Source organism: Oncorhynchus masou, chromosome 18, assembly GCF_036934945.1.
Source record: "Oncorhynchus masou masou isolate Uvic2021 chromosome 18, UVic_Omas_1.1, whole genome shotgun sequence".
Taxonomy (NCBI): Eukaryota; Metazoa; Chordata; class Actinopteri; order Salmoniformes; family Salmonidae; genus Oncorhynchus; species Oncorhynchus masou.
The window spans coordinates 47,576,419-47,597,458 of NC_088229.1; the positions used below are offsets into that span (position 1 = coordinate 47,576,419).

General features: G+C 45.2%; 1 protein-coding gene across 2 annotated transcripts in view; it reads right to left on the minus strand.

Moving 5' to 3' along the window:
* Nucleotides 1-21,040, minus strand: part of LOC135504722 (cadherin-23-like) — a 611,744-nt gene that overhangs the window by 81,779 nt on the left and 508,925 nt on the right. Inside the window, exons 40-44 of one of the 2 annotated variants that reach the window (XM_064923533.1) lie at nt 11,052-11,232; nt 10,652-10,801; nt 10,292-10,584; nt 9,189-9,296; nt 8,300-8,417 (exon numbers count right to left, since the gene is read on the minus strand). In XM_064923533.1, coding sequence (XP_064779605.1) covers nt 8,300-8,417; nt 9,189-9,296; nt 10,292-10,584; nt 10,652-10,801; nt 11,052-11,232 — 850 coding nt within the window. The remainder of the gene's footprint in view (nt 1-8,299; nt 8,418-9,188; nt 9,297-10,291; nt 10,585-10,651; nt 10,802-11,051; nt 11,233-21,040) is intronic. The other variant, XM_064923534.1, reaches the window with a different exon arrangement.

Genomic DNA, 21,040 nt, shown 5'->3' on the forward strand with positions numbered 1-21,040 from the left:
TAATGTTTCTGCAACCGTGTCTTATGACTGATAAGAGCTTCTAGATATCAGGATATTGATTACTCACCCCGTACTGGAGAAATACTTTTTCTTTAACCTTTTGTGACTAGGAGGCAGTATTTTCATTTTTGGAGAAAAAAAACGTTCCTGTTGTAAACAGGATATTTTGTCAGGACAAGATGCTAGAATATGCATATAATTGACAGCTTAGGATAGAAAACACTCTAAAGTTTCCATAACTAGAAATATTGTCTGTGAGTATAACAGAACTGATGTTGCAGGCGAAAGCCTGAGAAAAATCCAATCCGGAAGTGCCTCATGTTTTGAAAGCACTGCGTTCCAATGCGTCCCTATTGAGCAGTGAATGGGCAATCAACCAGATTACTCTTTCTCCGTATTCCTGAAGGTGTCTATAGCATTGTGACATAGTTACTCATTTACTCATTTATGTTGAAGAATACCCGTAGGCGGCTACATTGCGCAAGTGGTCACCTGATGCTCCCAGAGAGATTCTCGCGTAAAATACAGAGGTAGCCATTACTCCAATCGGTCCTACTGAAAAACCAATTGTCCCGATGGATATATTATCAAATAGATATTTGAAAAACACTTTGAGGATTGATTATAAACAATGTTTGCTATGTTTCTGTCGATATTATGTAGCTCATTTTGAATATTTTTTTACGTTTTCGTGACTGCAATTTCCGGGCGATTTCTCAGCCAAACGTGAAGAACAAACGGAGCTATTTCACCTACAAAAATAACATTTTTGGAAAAAAGGAACATTTGCCCTCTAACTGGGAGTCTTGGGAGTGAAAACATCCGAAGCTCATCAAAGGTAAACAATTGAATTTGATTGCTTTTCTGATTTCCGTGACCAAGTTACCTGCTGCTAGCTGGACAAAATGCTATGCTAGGCTATCGATAATCTTACACAAATGCTTGTCTAGCTTTGGCTGTAAAGCATATTTTGAAAATCTGAGATGACAGGGTGATTAACAAAAGGCTAAGCTGTCTCTCAATATATTTCACTTTGATTTTCATGAATAGGAATATTTTCTAGTAATATCTATGTTCGTTGCGTTATGCTAATTAGTCTCAGATGATGACAACGGTCCTGTTCACGGGATGGGGTGTCACTAGAGGTTAACGAGTCCGACGGGAAGGATTTACTTCGGACGCCCAAAAAAGCCCTCATCCCCGTCATTCGTAGGAGGAAGAGACGGACAAATGGGCGACGAAGGTCTGGGAGCCTTGTAAGGATTCTGCAGTGAGCAGGTAATCTCCATTTACCATCGGTCCTATTAGCCAATGTACAATCAATGGAAAATAAATAGACAAACTATGATCACATAGTTTTGTAATTGAACAAAACTATGCTACATTTTATCTCTGGGACCCTCAGGATGACAAATCAGATCAAGATTACTCAATGTATGTTACGGTTTTCTGTAGGTGAAAGAGAGTCGGACCAAAATGCGGCGTGTCTACTGCGATCCATGTTTAATAAAACTGAAGTAAACACGAATCAATTTAAAAAACAATAAAGAATACACGAAAACCGAAACAGCCTAATACTGGTGCAAACTAATACACGACAGACATAAGTACAAAAGGACAATCACCCACCATAACCCAACACCAAACAAGCTACCTAAATATGGTTCCCAATCAGAGACAATGACTAACACCTGCCTCTGATTGAGAACCATATCAGGCCAAACACAGAAACAGACAAACTAGACACACAACATAGAATGCCCATTCAGATCACACCCTGACCAAACAAAACATATAAACATACAAAGCAAACTATGGTCAGGGTGTGACAATGTAAGTACATTATTTAACTTCAGAGATGAATGTGTCAAACCAGTTGCCGTGATACACGTTTTTTTGTTGTTGTGCTCTCTCCTCAAACAATAGCATGGTATTTTTTCACTGTAATAGCTTTCCGCACATATAAGAAATGTCTATGTCTGGGGAAATGTAAATGTTACTTAAAAAGTCATGCTAATCACATTGGGGGTAAAAAAACAAAACAAAAACATTAGCGCACGTTAGCTCAACCGTCCCGGTCTTTGTGGTTGAATCTGTGCTTGAAATTCAATTATCAATTGAGGGACCTTACAGATAATTGTATGTGTGTGGTATAGATAGGGCTGTTGCGGTCATGAAATTTAGTCAGCCGGTGACTGTCAAGCAAATAACTGCCGGTCTCACAGTAATTGACTGTTAATTAACATAAACACATTTAGCATCTCCTGGCAGCCTACCATCCGCTGTTGCAGACCTTTGGAACATCTACTTAAAAAAAATTGAATAAATCCATGTAATATAGCCTACACTTTCACAATAAGTCCATTATTTATTTTAGACGGTGTAAAGAAACATGAAATGAAAAAAATGTAGTCTATTTCAGAAGAACAGAATAGCATACTCTGAGTTATATTAGGCCCTGATCTGGCTATGCCATATGGCTGTGGCCTGCACTAGTTAATATAACTGACAAGATTTGCTTAGAATTCTCTGGCATTATTTATATTATTTTATAGTATGAAGAATACAATTGAACAAAATATATAAATGATTAGAGGGATTGTGCACATGTTGAGTGGTTCACAAAGAATCATGTACTCCTCCTATATGCTTAATTTAGAGTTATTTATATAACTGTAGTTGTGATAAACAAAAACCATGCCTTTTGCGGCCATCGGCTGTTGTGCCCTTGGCCTGAATATAATAATTTGAATTCCCTTCTCCCGGCTGCATGCTCGAAACACCTCTCACTCACATGGCTCTCCATCACTTGATTGGGTCTTTCTCACAGGCTACAAGTGAAGCCGGACACATCGGGGACGCAACTATGTGAGTCCTTATCCAATTCAGAGACACATATTGAAGATATTGGAAGAACTGTCCACATTTACTTTTGTCAGCCAACAAGATGAGTAGTCCTAATGAACAGAAAAAGCACTAGCATATGTAAAGCTACTATCCCACATAGTACAACGGTTAACCTATTCTATTCTGTGTGAGAAATAAATATTCCAAATATAGTCTGGGACAGTTGTGGTATGTATGATCCCATATTAATACAACCACTAGCATAAAAAAAGAATGTTTAAACTATTAGGGTATTTCTTCACATTATAGGCTAATGACCATCAGCAGCATCAGACCTTGGAGAAGCCTAATTACCGTGACTAAATGGTCACACGGAATTTGATTGCCGTCATGACTCATGACCGCTGGTGTGGCGGAAATATGGTCACTGTAACAGCCCTGGGTACAGAGATGCGGTAGTCATTCAAGTCATGTTCACCACTATTATTGCACAAGGAGTGAGTCCATGCAACAGGTTAACAATCACAAGGCCACTGGGCCAAGGCCACTGGAATACTAGAGCGTGTTATCATAGCATGTGCAGACTACCTGGTAAGAGTCTGCATGGACATATTCAATCAATTCAATCTATCCTTGTTCCAGTCTGTAATCCCAACATGTTTCAAGCTGCCCACCATTGTCACTGTTCCCAAGAGCTCCAAAGTAACCTGCCTAAATGTCTAACACCCTGTAGCACTCACATCTGTAATTATGAAGTGCTTTGAAAGGCTGGTTATGACACACATCAACACCATCATCTCAGACACCCTAGACCCACTCCAATTTGTATACCACCAGAACAGATCCAAAGATGACACAATATCAATTGTACTTCACACTGCCCTCTCCCAACTGGACAAGAGGGGAAATAACTGCTTAGAATGCTGTTCATAGACTACAGCTCAGCGTTCAACAAAATAATCCCCTGTAAAATCATCACCAAGTTAGGGACCCTGCAACGGGATCCTGGACTTCCTGATGGGCCAGCCCCAGGTGATGAGGGTAGGCAACAACATCTCCTCCATGCTGACCCTCAACACAGGGGACCCTTAGGGTTGTGTGCATAGTTCCATCCTGTACTCCCTGTTTACACATGACTGCGTTCATCCACAACTCCAAAACTATCATCATGTTTGCTGACGACACAACGGTGGTAGGCCTGATCACCAATGGTGATGAGTCAGCTTACAGTGAGGATTAAAGATACTTAGCAGTGTGGTACCAGAGAAAAAACCTCTCCCTCAACGTCAGTAAGACCAAGGAGCTAATCATGGACTATAGGAGAAAGAGGGGAGAGTTGTTGTTACAGAGTGGGTTGAGAGCTTTATGTTCCTTGGTATCCATGTCACTAAGGGCCTAACATGATACCCACACACCCACACAGTTGTGAAGAAGGCACGGCTGCGTCTCTTCCCACTCAGGAGGCTGAAAAGATCTGGCATGGGCCCTCGGATAGTTAAAACGTTCTACAGCTGCACCATCGAGAGCATCTTCACAGGCTTCATCACTGCTTGATATGGCAAAGAAACCGCCCTTGAGCGCAAAGCACTACAGAGTGTGGTGCGGACAGCCAAGTACATCACTGTGGTTGATCTCCCTGCCATCCAGGACCTCTAAACCAGGCGGTGTCAGAGGAAGGTCTGAAAAATGTCCAAACACTCAAGCCACCCATGTTCACTATGCTACGATCCGGCAAACAGTACCGGAGCATCGGCTCTCAGACCAATAGGCTCCGAGACAGCTTCTACCCGAAGGCATAAGACTACTAAATAGCCAGACTGCTAAATACATTGAACAAAAAAATAAATGCAACATGCAACTATTTTGAAGATATTACTAGTTACAGTTCATATAAGGAAAAGGGTCAATTTAAATTGATTTGTTAGGCCCTAATCTATGCATTTCACATGACTGGGAATACAGATATGCATATGTTGGTCACAGATACAGTACCTTAAAAAAGGTAGGGGCATGGATCAGAAAACCAGTCTGTATCTGGTGTGACTACCATTTGTGACATGCAGCGCGACACATCTCCTTTGCATAGAGTTAATCAGGCTAATTGTGGCCTGTAGAATGTTGTCCCACTCATCTTCAATGGCTGTGCGAAGTTGCTGGATATGGGTGGGAACTGCAAAAAGCAGTCGTGCACAGCAATCCTGAGCATCCTGAACATGCTCAATGGGTGACATGTCTGGTTAGTGTGCAGGCCATGGAATAACTGGGACATTTTCAGCTTCCAGTAACGCCCATACCATAACCCCACCTACACCATGGGGCACTCTGTTCACAAAATTGACATCAGCAGACCTACTTGCCCACACAACTCCATACACGTTGTCTGCCATCTGCCCGGTACAGTTGAAACCGGGATTCATCTGTGAAGACTAAACTTTTCCCCTCATGCCAGTGGCCATTGAAGGTGAGCATTTTCCAGCTGAAGTTGGTTATGATGCCGAACTGCAGTCAGGTCAAGACCGTGGTGAGGATGACGAGCACACAGATGAGTTTCCTTGAGATGCTATCTGACAGTTTGTGCAAAAATTATCTGGTTTTGCAAACCCACGGTTTCATCAGCTGTCTGGATGGCTGGTCTCAGACAATTCTGAAGGTGAAGAAGCCAGATGTGGAGGTCCTGTGCTGACATGGTTGCATGTGGTTTGCTGTTGTGAAGCCAGTTGGACATACTGCCAAATTCTCTAAAACTACGTTGGAGGTGGCTTATGGTAGAGAAATTATAACATAGCATTTTCATTAGTTTGTTACTGTAGACTATGTAAAAAATAAACACCAATTCAACTGTTCAATAAATTTAATTTGTGGAATTATATATATATAACTCTTTCAAGGGTTTTTATTTGTTTTACTGTTTTCTACATTGTAGAATAAACTATGAAATAACACATATGGAATCATTTCGTAACCAAAAAAGTATTAAACAAATCAAAATATACTTTATATTTGAGATTCTTCAAAGTAATCACCCGTTGCCTTGATGACAGCTTTGAACACTCTTGGCATTCTCTCAACCAGCTTCATGGAATGCATTTCAATTAACAGGTGTGCCTTGTTAAAAATGTATTTCCTTCTTAATGCGTTTGAGCCAGTCAGTTGTGTTGTGACAAAGTAGGGGTGGTAGACAGAAGATAGCCCTATTTGGTAAAATACTAAGTTCTTAATATGGCGAGAGCAGCTCAAATAATCAAAGAGCAACGAAAGTCCATAAGACATGAAGGTCAGTCAACACAGAAAATTGCAGTCGCAAAATCCATCAAGCCCAATGATGAAACTGTCTCTCACGAGGTCCGCCACAGGAAACGAAGACCCATAGTTACCTCTGCTGCAGAGGATACGTTGAGTTACCAGCCTCAGTAATTGCAGCCCCAAATAAATGCTTCAGAGTTCAAGTGACAAACACATCTGAACATCAACTGATCAGAGAATGAGTGAATCAGGTCTCCATGGTCGAATTGCTGCAAAGAAACCACTACTAAAGGACAACACTAATAAAAAGAGACTTGCTTGGGACAAGAAACAGGAGCAATGGGCATTAGACCGGTGGAAATGTACTTTGGTCTGATAAGTCCAAATTTGAGATTTTTGGTTCCAACCGCTGTGTCTTTGTGAGACGCAGAGTAGGTGAACGGATGACCTTTGCATGTGTGGATCCCACCATGAAGCATGGAGGAGGTGGTGTGATGGTGTGGGGGTGCTTGCTGGTGACACTGTCTGATTTATTTAGAATTCAAGGCACACTTAACCAGCATGGATGGCTACCTCAGCATTCTGCAGCTATACGCTATCCCATCAGGTTTGCTCTTAGTTGGAATGTGATTTGTTTTTCAAGAGGACAATAATCCAACTGACCTCCAGGCTGTATAAGGCCTATTTGACCAAGAAGGAGAGTGATGGAGTGCTGCATCAGATGACATGGCCTCCACAATCACCCGACCTCAAACCAATTGAGATGGTATGGGATGAGTTGGACCGCAGATCGAAGGAAAAGCAGCCAACAAGTGCTCAGCATATGTGGGAACCCCTTCAAGACTGTTGAAAAAGCATTCCAGGTGAAGCTGGTTGAGATAATGCAAAGAGCACATTTAAAGAGTGTGCACAGCTATCATCAAGGCAAAGGGTGGCTACTTTGAAGAATCTAAAATATATTTAACACTTTTCCGGTTACTACATTTTTAAAAACTGAACCTTTCTTTAACTAGGCAACAAATTCTTATTTAACAATGACGGCCTACCCCGGCCAAACCTTAATCTGGACGACACTGGGCCAATTGTGTGCCGCCGTATGGGACTCCCTACCACGGCCAGTTGTGATATAACCTGGAATCAAACCATGGTGACACCTCTAGCACTGAGATGCAGTCCCTTAGACAGCTATGCCACTCAGGAGACCTGCTTTCATATATTTGTATTTATTTATTGTACCTTTATTTTACTAGGCAAGTCAGTTAAGAACAAATTCTTATTTTCAATGACGGCCTAGGAACAGTGGGTTGACTGCCTGTTCAGGGGCAGAACGACAGATTTGTACCTTGCCAGCTCGGGATTCGAACTTGCAACCTTTCGGTTACTAGTCCAACGCTCTAACCACTAGGCTACCCTGCCGCCCCAGTAGTTTTGACGTCTTCACCATTATTCCGCAATGTAGGAAATAGTAAAAAATAAAGAAAAACCCTTGAATGAGTAGGAGTGTACAAACTTTTGACTGGTACTATATCTATGTTTTTTTCCCCCCAACCACGAAGACATACAGTCAGCAAACACATTGAAATGAGGGAAACGGTAACCTAAAATAATTTTATGCGTCAAGAGTGCTTGATAAATAGTGAAAATCAGCACAAAGCAATAATGGCATTACATGCGTCGATATTACAACAGTCAAAAATAGTCAATTATTGTCTGCTCATGCTTACATGGTTTTCACGCAATGTCATCCGTTCGATTTCTTTTATCGGTTAGCCCTTGTCCTAGCAGTTGACACCTTTGCCACTTTCCTTTGCTTGACACACTTCCCACAAAAAAACATTGCTTGTAGGTGACATAGGTGTCTTGGGTTGTTCTTTATGCACCTGGACACCTGGCACTGTCTCCTCCTCGGGAGCTGTGCACAATTTGACTCGGGCAAAGGCTCATGTGGAATCTTTGCTGCTGCCTTGACCCTTGTATGTCTCTTACGTACCCCGTACCCCATATGCTAGACTCATGATGAAGTCTCTCCTGTAAAAAAAATCTAAAAACAAAATTCCACTTTGACGTTATGGGGTATAGATCATTGATGCAAAACCTCAACCAGCCCTGTAGTCCTCCAGCAAGCTAGCCAGACAGTCAAGACAGTTCCCCCGCCAGCCAACCAAACGCACCGAGTGACAGATACAGAGAGAAAGTCAGAAAAACACACCAGTGACATTGGTACCTGAGGGGGAGTTCTCAGTGATCTCAGCCCGGTAGCTGGTCTGTGTGAATATGGGCCTGTTGTCATTATCATCCAGAACTGTGATCACCAGCATGTCTGAGTCCTAGAGAAAGGGATGGGTGGAGGGAGAGAGTGATAGATTGGGGAGGGAGGGGTGAATTGGGTAGGATAGGACGGAGGGGCAGGGAACAAGGTGAGAAATGTTCTCAATCAAAAAGCAAATAGCTGTCATTCCATGCAATATTTGAGAGGCACATGTGTGCCATTGAATAATGCCATCTATGTAGAGCTGGGCAATATGGACAAGAATCCATATCACAATACTGGAAAATACAGAGGATCAGCAACATCGCATTCACTCCACATTACTGGCCTGTATGATAAAGTGTAAAGAAGGAAGCCTGTGTTAAAAATCCACTCCAAGTCATCCATTGTTTGCAGCAAGGCCGTTTAGTGACACTGCAAGACAACATGGCAAAGAAACACACTTTTTGACATAAATTAAAAACGACAGGTTTGGGTCAAATCCAATACAATACAGCCATGAGTGAAACTGTCTGAATTTAAGTATTGTGGCGGCAGCATCATGTTAGGGGTATGCTTGTCAACGACAGGGCCTGGGAAGTTTGTCAGGATCAAACTAAAAATGAAAAGAGCAAAGCCCAGGTAAAAAGTTGGAGGAAAACCCGCCTTAGTCTTCTGAGAACCTCAACCTCACCCTTTATTTTTCAGAAGGACGTTAATGTTAAAGCCAAAAACACACCAGAATGGCTTTCCAAGAGGTGTTGAGTGGTTCCTGAGTGGTCCGGTATCAGTCCTGACTTATTTGAGAGTGTGAGAGAGTGTGTGTGTGCTTGTGTGTGTAGAGCAGTACCCGGCGAGCGATGCGGGGATTCTCAGGGTTGTCTTTAACAGTGATGGTCAGTCTGTACTCCCCCACCCTTTCTCTGTCCAGAGGCCTGTTCACCTGCACCATCCCTGTCTGAGAGGGGGATAGAGAGATCATGGGGGAGTGATTACGCACAAGATGGAGGATAGACCTGACTTATCAATTATACCATATCCTTCTCTTTTCAATGTCTCTCTATAACCACGTTTCCATCCACAGTTTTTATGTGAGTTTTTAAGTCATACCATATATATTTAAAATAATCACAACAGCAGAGATGGAAAAAGGAAGTTTGGTACAATTTAATAAATGGCGACAGATCATTTGTTTGTTCTACGTGGTGGCATCTTTTTGCATCTGTAAAATTTTCGCTCTCATCCATAATAATCATGTAGACTAGTCAACCCACACAGCCTACCAGCACTGTATCTGCGAGCTGTTGGCTAGAGCGCACATGTCAAGACCAGAGTAGGCACATTTGCTATTTAATTCAACAGTTTTTGTGAAAAAACTATTGTTATTTTTTTATCCTTTATTTAACTTGGCAAATCAGTTAAAAACTATTATTTACAATGACGTCCTAGGGCCAGTGTGTTATTAAGCCTTGTTCAGGGCCTGAAGACAAAATTTGACCTTGTCAGCTTGTTTTCGATCTAGCAACCTTTCGGTTACTGGCCCAACGCTCTAACCACTAGGCAACCTGCTGCCCCAAAATGTGATGGAAACACACCAAACTCTCAATTTTTATTTGGTGCATGAAAACTTAAGTGAAAAATTACATTTTGTGTGCACTATGTTATCACACGCTGATTTTCATCTGCAACATTTCCACTTGGTGGAAACCACTGGAGGGAAATTAGCATATTTTCTTATTTTCTTCCGGATTTTAGAATATTCACTTGAAAATCTGTCACCAATTGGATGGATACCTAGCTCCTGACTTTTTATCAATTTATTTTGTCTACATTTTCAGGACAAGCCCTTCTTCTCACTTCTCTATCCTTTCTGCCCCTTTTACTCCCTCCATTCCTCCCCCTCCCTTCCTGTCCCTCTCTCTCTCTCTCTTGCTCTCTGTCTCTCTCTCTCACAGTGTCATTGATGTAGAAAGCTCCATCGTGGTTTCCGGCAGTGATGTTGTAGGTGAGCAGGGCATTGCGTCCACTGTCCATGTCCCGTGCTTGGACCGTAGTCACCAAAGTGTGGATGGACGCCCCCTCTCTCACACTGGTGTTGTGGGGCAGGTTCAACAGCATGGGGTCGTTGTCATTGATGTCCAGCACATGGACACCCACCACCACCTGGGAGATGGAGAGGACACAGGATAGTGTCACACTTGGTCTTAGTGTGTGGATGCACACATGTGTTGTGTTCATATAAGTGTCTGAGCATGTCAGCAGGAAGCACCACAGGATCAGTGCATGTCTGTACGTGTTTGTGTTTCTGTGAACATGTGTATGAACATACCATGCTGATGCGTGGTGGGTTGCCCAGGTCTTTGGCCATGACAGTGATGTTGTAGAAGGGTGTGGTCTCTCTGTCCAGCTCCACATCTCTCCTCACACGCAGCTCTCCCTCCACTGGAGATACCACAAACTCATCTAACAGAGAAAGAGAGCGCAAGGAGGGGAAGCATGATTAGTTTGTTACTAGCCTTATACTGCAAACACACACACACACACACACACACACACACACACACACACACACACACACACACACACACACACACACACACACACACACACACACACACACACACACACACACACACATGGATAGTAGCTCACCTGCATATATACACCACCCCTCCCCCACAAAGACACACACACACACAAACACCCTATTCACTCTGGGGGTCTCCGGCAGTGATGCTGTACTCCACTTTGCCGTTGAGCCCAGAGTCCTGGTCGATGGCCTTGAGGGTCCAGACCCGAGGCCCCGGCTGGCCCTCTGTTATCTCAAAGGGCCCCTCATAGGGCTTGGTGAAGGTGGGGGTCACATCGTTCACATCCAGGACATTCACCAACACCTGGAAAAGACCGGTGGAATCAACCTGAATAGAGATCTTTATGGTCTATAACAGTGGTTCCTGAACTGTGGGGGTCGGCAGGGGGGGATCGGGGGTCCATATACAGTTGAAGTCGGAAGATTACATACACATTAGCCAAATATACCTTTAAACTCAGTTTTTCACAATTCCTGACATTTAATCCTAGTAAAAAAATCCATGTATTAGGTCTGTTAGGATAGCCCCTTTATTTTAAGATTGTGAAATATCAGAATAATAGTATAGAGAATGATTTAATTCAGCTTTTATTTATTTCATCACACTCCCAGTGGGTCAGAAGATTACATACACTCAATTAGTATTTGGTAGCACAGCCTTTAAATTGTTTGACTTGGGTCAAAAGTTTCGGGTAGCCTTCCACAAGCTTCCTACAATAAGTTGGGGGAATTTTGGCCCATTCCTCCTGACCGAGCTGGTGTAACTGAGTCAGGTTTGTAGGCCTCCATGCTCACACATGATTTTTCAGTTCTGCCCACACATTTTCTATAGGATTGAGGTCAGGGTTTTGTGATGGCCACTCCAATAGCTTGACTTAGTTGTCCTTAAGTCATTTTGACACCACTTTGGACGTATGCTTGAGGTCATTGTCTATTTGGAAGACCAATTTGCGAACAAGCTTTAACTTCCTGACTGATGTCTTGAGATGTTGCTTTAATATACCCAAATGATTTCCCTCCCTCATGATAACATCTATTTTGTGAAGTGCACCAGTACCTCCTGCAGCAAAGCGCCCCCACAACATGATGCTGCCACCGCCGTGCTTCACGGTTGGGATGGTGTTCTTCGGCTTGCAAGCTTCCCACTTTTTCCTCCAAACATAACGATGGTCATTATGGTCAAACAGTTCTATTTTATTTCATCAGACCAGAGGACATTTCTCCAAAAAGTACGATCTTTGTCCCTATGTGCAGTTGCAAACCATAGTCTGGCTTTTTTATGGTGGTTTTGGAGCAGTGGCTTCTTCCTTGCTGAGCGTCCTTTCAGGTTACGTCGATATAAGACTTGTTTTACTGTGGATATAGATACTTTTGTACCTGTTTCCTCCAGCATCTTCACAAAGTTCGTTGCTGTTGTTCTGGGATTATTTGCAGTTTTCGCACGAAAGTACGTTCATCTCTAGGAGACAGAACAGGTGTCCTTCCAGAGCGGTAATTGTCACGCCCTGGCCATAGTTTGCTTTGTATGTTTATAGGTTTTGATTGGCCAGGGTGTGATCTGAGTGGGCATTCTATGTTGTATGTCTAGTTTGTCTGTTTCTGTGTTTGGCCTGATATGGTTCTCAATTAGAGGCAGGTGTTAGTCGTTGTCTCTGATTGGGAACCATATTTAGGTAGCCTGTTTTGTCATTGTGGATTGTGGGTTGTGGGTGATTGTCTATCTTATGTTGCACGTTAGCACATTTTTTATATAGTGGTCACGTTCGTCTTATTCGTGTTTCTGTTTAAGCGTTCTTCGTGTTCTAAATTAAATAAAGAAGAATGTATTCTAACCATGCTGCGCTTTGGTCCACTCCATACGACGATCGTGACAGAATCACCCACCACAAAAGGACCAAGCGGCGTGGTAACGGACAGCAGCAGCGGACGGAATTTCAGGACTCCTGGACATGGGAGGAGATTTTAAATGGAGAAGGACCCTGGGCACAGGCTGGGGAACATCGCCGCCCCAAAGCAGAACTGGAGGCAGTGAAAGCGGAGCTATAGGGCAGCCCCCCGAAAGTGTCATGCGAGTGTGGGCATCCAGCCAGGGCGTATGGTGCCTGCTCAGTGTGTCTGGTCGCCGGTATGCCGTTTCGGTCCAGGGTATCCTGCGCCGGCTCTGCGTGCTGTGTCTCCGCTCGTGCCGGGCAAATGTGGGAGTGGAGCCTACTACTCCACTTCCAAATGTGGGAGTGGAGTAGTAGGCACTAGATCTCCAGTGCTTACCCACAGCCCAGTTCAACCTGTGCCTGCACTCTGGAGGGTCCGGGCTAGAGTAGTTATCCAGCCTGGGGGAGTGGTACCAAGGCTACGCACCAGAGCTCCAGTGCTCCCCCACAGCCCGGTCCTTCAGGTGGCTCCTCCTAACACCAAGCCTCCTGGAGGTCTCCCCAGGCTGTCTCTCTGTCTCCTCCCTACAGGTGCTCCCGTCTGTCCAGCTCCGCCTGAGCCGCCCATCTGTCCAGCGCCGTCAGAGCTGCCAGTCTGTCCTGAGCTGTCAGAGCCGCCATTCTGTCCTGAGCTGATAGAGTCTCCCATCTGTCTAGAGCCGCCAGAGTCTCTCATCTGTCCAGAGCCACCGCCAGTCTGTCCTTTGCCGCCAGTCTGTCCTGGGCCCCCGGAGCCGCCAGTCAGCCAGGAGCCGCCAGTCAGCCAGGAGCCGCGAGAGCCGTCGGCCAGCCAGGAGCCGCCAGGAGCTGCCAGAGCTGTCGGCCAGTCCGGAGCTGCCCTTCAGTCAAGAGCTGCCCTTCAGTCCGGAGCTGCCCCTCAGTCCGGAGCTGCCCCTCAGTCCAGTGGGGCCCTTTTATTAGGGTTGCCAGTCCTAGGTTGGCGGCGAGGGTCGCCGTTCTTAGGAGGCTTCCTAGGTTCAGGTTTTGGCATTCTATGTTGTATGTCTAGTTTGTCTGTTTCTGTGTTTGGCCTGATATGGTTCTCAATCAGAGGCAGGTGTTAGTTGTTGTCTCTGATTGGGAACCATATTTAAGTAGCCTGTTTTGTCATTGTGGGTTGTGGGTGATTGTCTATGTGTAGTGTTTGTGTCAGCATGATTGTTCATTAGCTTCACGGTTGTCACTTTGTTGTTTTGTAGTGTTTGGTTTTTCCATGAAAATGACGAACGCTTACTACGCTGCGTATTGGTCCGATCCTTGATACACATCTTCAGACGAAGAGGAGGAAATCCGTGACAGGTATGACGGCTGCATGGTCCCATGGTGTTTATACTTGCGCACTATTGTTTGTACAGATGAATGTGGTACCTTCAGGTGTTTGGAAATTTCTCCCAAGGATAAACCAGACTTGTGGAGGTCTCCAATGGTTTTTCTGAGATCTTGGCTGCTTTCCTTTGAGTTTCCCATGATGTCAAGCAAAGAAGCACTGAGTTTGAAGGTAGGCCTTGAAATACATCCACAGGTACACGTCCAATTGTAGTGGTTAAAAACGAGTTTTAATGACTCCAACCTAAGTGTATGGAAACTTCCAACTTCGACTGTATAGTATTACTATTATTATTTTGGGGGGGATTGGGACTCAGTTCGGCTTTCAACTTGCTCTAAAATTGTGATAGTAGAAATAGCTGAAATTGTTTTCCTTTTGTCATGCCAGTCATACCTTAGAGAGTTATTTATAACTTGTCAGAAATGCCCAGATCAACTTGCCCATGAAAATTAGTTTAAAACTGCAAAATGTTCTCTGCACCCTATGATAAAATGTGTAGAATTGCAGGAAATATGCTTTGAACCTATAACATTTTCGCTTCACCAGCAAGAGGGGTGTAAACCGTTTGTGTCATGAACAATGCTTGAGCCCATAGAAATCGACATGGCATGGGCGGAGGGGAGGGGGGGTGTTCCCCAATGCTGGAAGGCGGGAGAAAGTTTGGGAACCCCTGGTCTATACGTATGTCATTCACACGACGGTCCGGGTGCATTGTAAGGATCAGTCGCCGAGAAGGTAATCTACCTTTATCATCGGTCCTATTAGCCAAAGTACAATCAATCGATAATAAAATAGACAAACTACAGCACATATATCATACCAACTGAACATTAAAAACTGTAATATCTTATGTTTCACCGAGTCGTGGCTGAACGACACCATGTTTAACATACAGCTGGTGGGTTTTAAGCTTTTTCGGCAGAATGGAAATGCGCCCTCTGTATATTTGTAAACAACAGCCGGTGCACAAAATCTAAGGAAGTCTCAAGTTTTTGCTCGCCTGAGGTAGAGTATCTCATGATAAGCTATAGACCACACTATATACCAAGAGAGATTTCATCTGTATTTTTAGTAGCTGTCTATATACCGCCGCAGACCGATGCTGGCACGTAAGACTGCACTCAATGAGCTGTATACGGACATAAGCAAACAGGAAAACGCTCATCCAGAGGTGGCGCTCCAATTGGCCGGGACCAATTGGCTGGGGACACAGGAAGCGGCGCAGGTCCTAATCCAGGCACTTGTCATCTCCCGTCTGGATTACTGCAACTCGCTGTTGGCTGGGCTCCCTGCCTGTGCAATTAAACCCCTACAACTCATCCAGAACGCCGCAGCCCGTCTGGTGTTCAACCTTCCCAAGTTCTCTCACGTCACCCCGCTCCTCCGCTCTCTCCACTGGCTTCCAGTTGAAGCTCGCATCCGCTACAAGACCATGGTGCTTGCCTACGGAGCTGTGAGGGGAACGGCACCGCAGTACCTCCAGGCTCTGATCAGGCCCTACACCCAAACAAGGGCACTGCGTTCATCCACCTCTGGCCTGCTCGCCTCCCTACCACTGAGGAAGTACAGTTCCCGCTCAGCCCAGTCAAAACTGTTCGCTGCTCTGGCCCCCCAATGGTGGAACAAACTCCCTCATGACGCCAGGACAGCGGAGTCAATCACCACCTTCCGGAGACACCTGAAACCCCACCTCTTCAAGGAATACCTAGGATAGGATAAAGCAATCCTTCTCACCCCCCCCCTTAAATGATTTAGATGCACTATTGTAAAGTGGCTGTTCCACTGATGTCAGAAGGTGAATTCACCAATTTGTAAGTCGCTCTGGATAAGAGCGTCTGCTAAATGACTTAAATGTAATGTAAATGTAAATGACTGTAATGCAGAAAAACCTAATCTACCTACCAATCTCTACCAGCATGTTAAAACAAAGACTAGAACATCTTTAATCCACACACTGAGACGCGTACAAAACTCTCCTTCGATCCTCCATTTGGCAAATCTAACCAGAATTATATCCTCCTGATTTCTGCTTACAAGCAAAAACTATAGCAGGAAACACCAGTGACTCGGTAAATAAGAAAGAGGTCAGATGAAGCAGATGCTAAGTTACAGGACTGTTTTGCTAGCACAGACTGGAATATGTTCCGGGATTCTTCCGATGGCATTGAGGTGTACACTACATCAGTCACTGGCTTCATCAATAAGTGCATCGATGACGTTGTTGTGGCATGGGATTGCAAACCATTACAGACTACAAAGGGAAGCACAGTCGCAAGCTGCCAAGTGACACGAACCTACCAGACGAGCTAAATTACTTCTATGCTCGCTTCGAGGTAAGTAACACTTAAACATGCATGGGAGCACCAGCTGTTCCGGATGATTGTGTGATCACGCTCTCCGTAAGCCAATGTGAGTAAGAAGTTTAAACAGGTCAACATTCACAAGGCCAAAGGGTCAGACAGATTACCACTATGTGCACTGCGAGCATGCGCTGACCAACTGGCAAGTGTCTTCACTGACATTGTCAACCAGTCCCTGACTGAGTCTGTAACACCAACATGTTTCAAGCAGACCAACATAATCCCTGTGCCCAAGAAAACTAAGGTAGACTGCCTAAATGACTGCTGACCTGTAGCACTCACATCTGTAGCCATGAAGTGCTTTGAAAGGCTGATCATGACTCACATCAACACCATTATCCCAGAAACACTAGACCCTCTCCAATTTGCATACTGCCCTAATAGATCCACAGATGATGCAACTCTATTGCAGTCAACACTGCCCTTCCCCACCTGGACAAAAATAACACCTATGTGAGAAGGCTATTCATTGAGTTACAGCTGAGCTTTCAACACCATAGTGCCCTCAAAGCTCATTGTGAAGCTAAGGACCCTACCTCTGCAACTGGAACCTGGAATTCTTGATGGGCCGCCCCCAGGTGGTAAGGATAGGGAACAACACATCTGCCATACTGATCCTCACACGTGGGCCCTTCAGGGATGCGTGCTCAGTTCCCTCCTGTACTCCCTGTTCACTTATGACTACATGGGCACGCACGACTCCAACACTACCATCAAGTTTGCTGATGACACAACAGTGGTAGGCCTGATCAGCAACAACGATGAGACAGCCTACAGGGAGAAGGTCATAGACCTTTCCGTGTGGTGCCAGGACAACATTTTCTCCCTCAACGTGATCAAGACAAAGGAGATGATTGCGGACTACAGGACAAGGAGGACCGAGCACGCCACCATTCTCATCGACGGAGCTGAAGTAAAACAGGTTGAGAGTGTCAAGTTCCTTGGATACCACATCACCAAATAACTATCATGGTCCAAACACACTAGGACAGCCGTGAAGACAAAGCCTCTTCCCCCTCAGGAGACTGAAAACAATTGGCACGGGTCACCAGATCCTCAAAAGGTTCTACAGCTGCAACATCGAGAGCATCACTGCATCACTGCCTGGTATGGCAACTGCTCGTCCTCCGAACGCAAGGCTCTACAGAGGGTTGTGAGAATGGCCCAGTACATCACTGGGGCCAAGCTTCCTGCCATCCAGGAACTCTATACCAGGCTGTGTCAGAGGAAGGCCCTAAAAATAGTCAAAGACTACAGCCACCCTAGTCTTAGACTGTTCTCTCTGCTACTGCACGGCAAGTGGTACCAGAGTGCCAAGGCTGGGTCCAAAAGGCCTCTACCCCCAAGCTTGTACCCCCAAGCCATAAGACTCCTCAACAGCTAATCAAAGGGATACACTGACCCCTCTTTTATGCTGCTGCTACTCTCTGTTTATAATCTATGCATAGTCACTTTATCTCTACCTACATGTACATATTACCTCAATTACCTCGACTAACCGATGTCAAATCAAATCAAATTTTATTTGTCACATACACATGGTTAGCAGATGTTAATGCGAGTGTAGCGAAATGCTTGTGCTTCCAGTTCCGACAATGCAGTAATAACCAACAAGTAATCTAACTAACAATTCCAAAACTAATTTCTTATACACAGTGTAAGGGGATAAAGAATATGTACATAAAGATATGAATGAGCGATGGTGCAGAGCAGCATAGGCAAGATACAGTAGATGGTATCGAGTACAGTATATACATATGAGATGAGTATGTAAACAAAGTGGCATAGTTAAAGTGGCTAGTGATGCATGTATTACATAAGGATGCAGTAGATGATAGAGTACAGTATATACGTATACATATGAAATGAATAATGTAGGGTATGTAAACATTATATTAGGTAGCATTGTTTCAAGTGGCTAGTGATATATTTTACATCCTTTCCCATCAATTCCCATTATTGAAGTGGCTGGAGTTGAGTCAGTGTGTTGGCAGCAGCCACTCAATGTTAGTGGTTGCTGTTTAACAGTCTGATGGCCTTGAGATAGAAGCTGTTTTTCAGTCTCTCGGTCCCAGCTTTGATGCACCTGCCTTCTGGATGATAGCGGGGTGAACAGGCAGTTGGCTCGGGTGGGTGTTGTCCTTGATGATCTTTATGGCCTTCCTGTAACATCGGGTGGTGTAGGTGTCCTGGAGGGCAGGTAGTTTGCCCCCGGTGATACGTTGTGCAGACCTCACTACCCTCTGGAGAGCCTTACGGTTGTGGGCGGAGCAGTTGCCGTACCAGGCGGTGATACAGCTGCCAGGATGCTCTCGATTGTGCATCTGTAGAAGTTTGTGAGTGCTTTTGGTGACAAGCCGAATTTCTTCAGCCTCCTGAGGTTGAAGAGGCGCTGCTGCGCCTTCTTCACGATGCTGTCTGTGTGAGTGGACCAATTCAGTTTGTCTGTGATGTGTATGCCGAGGAATTTAAAACTTACTACCCTCTCCACTACTGTTCCATCGATGTGGATAGGGGGGTGTTCCTTCAAGTCCACAATCATCTCCTTAGTTTTGTTGACGTTGAGTGTGAGGTTATTGTCCTGACACCACACTCCGAGGGCCCTCACCTCCTCCCTGTAGGCCGTCTCGTCGTTGTTGGTAATTAAGCCTACCACTGTTGTGTCGTCCGCAAACTTGATGATTGAGTTGGAGGCGTGCGTTGCCGCGCAGTCGTGGGTGAACAGGGAGTACAGGAGAGGGCTCAGAACACACCCTTGTGGGGCCCCAGTGTTCAGCGGGGTGGAGCTGTTGTTGCCTACACTCACCACCTGGGGGCGGCCCGTCAGGAAGTCCAGTACCCAGTTGCACAGGGCGGGGTCGAGACCCAGCTTGATGACGAGTTTGGAGGGTACTATGGTGTTAAATGCCAAGCTGTAGTCGATGAACAGCATTCTCACATAGGTATTCCTCAAGTCCAGATGGGTTAGGGCAGTGTGCAGTGTGGTTGAGATTGCGTTGTCTGTGGACCTATTTGGGCGGTAAGCAAATTGTGGGTCTAGGGGTCTAGGGTGTCAGGTAGGGTGGAGGTGATATGGTCCTTGACTAGTCTCTCAAAGCACTTCATGATGACGGAAGTGAGTGCTACGGGGCGGTAGTCATTTAGCTCAGTTACCTTAGCATTCTTGGGAACAGGAACAATGGTGGCCCTCTTGAAGCATGTGGGAACAGCAGACTGGTATAGGGATTGATTGAATATGTCCGTAAACACACCAGCCAGCTGGTCTGCACATGCTCTGAGGGCGCGGCTGGGGATGCCGGCTGGGCCTGCAGCCTTGCGAGGGTTAACACGTTTAAATGTTTTACTCACCTCGGCTGCAGTAAAGGAGAAACCGCATGTTTCCGTTGCAGGCCGTGTCAGTGGCACTGTATTGTCCTCAAAGCGGGCAAACAAGTTATTTAGTCTGCCTGGGAGCAAGACATCCTGGTCCGTGACTGAGCTGGATTTCTCCTTATAGTCCGTGATTGACTGTATAGACCCTGCCACATACCTCTTGTGTCTGAGCCGTTGAATTGAGATTCTACTTTGTCTCTATACTGACGCTTAGCTTGTTTGATAGCCTTACGGAGGGAATAGCTGCACTGTTTGTATTCGGTCATATTACCAGTCACCTTGCCCTGATTAAAAGCAGTGGTTCGCGCTTTCAGTTTCACGCGAATGCTGCCAACAATCCACGGTTTCTGGTTAGGGAATGTTTTAATCGTTGCCATGGGAACGACATCTTCAACGCACGTTCTAATGAACTCACACACCGAATCAGCGTATTTGTCAATGTTGTTGCCTGACGCAATACGAAACATGTCCCAGTCCACGTGATGGAAGCAGTCTTGGAGTGTGGAATCAGCTTGGTCGGACCAGCGTTGGACAGACCTCAGCGTGGGAGCTTCTTGTTTCTGTCTGTAGGCAGGGATCAGCAAAATGGAGTCGTGGTCAGCTTTTCCGAAAGGGCGGCGGGGCAGGGCCTTATATGCGTCGCGGAAGTTCGAATAACAATGATCCAAGGTTTTGCCAGCCCTGGTGGCGCAATCGATATGCTGATACATTTTAGGGAGTCTTGTTTTCAGATTAGCCTTGTTAAAATCCCCAGCTACAATGAATGCAGCCTCAGGATGTATGGATTCCAGTTTGCAAAGAGTCAAATAAAGTTCGTTCAGAGCCATCGATGTGTCTGCTTGGGGGGGAATATATACGGCTGTGATTATAATCGAAGAGAATTCTCTTGGTAGATAATGCGGTCTACATTTGATTGTGAGGAATTCTAAATCAGGTGAACAGAAGGATTTGAGTTTCTGTATGTTTCTGTGATCACACCACGTCTCGTTAGCCATAAGGCATACGCCCCCGCCCCTCTTTTTACCAGAAAGGTGTTTGTTTCTGTCGGCGCGATGCGTGGAGAAACCCGCTGGCTGCACCGCCACCAAAAGCGTCTCTCCAGTGAGCCATGTTTCCGTGAAG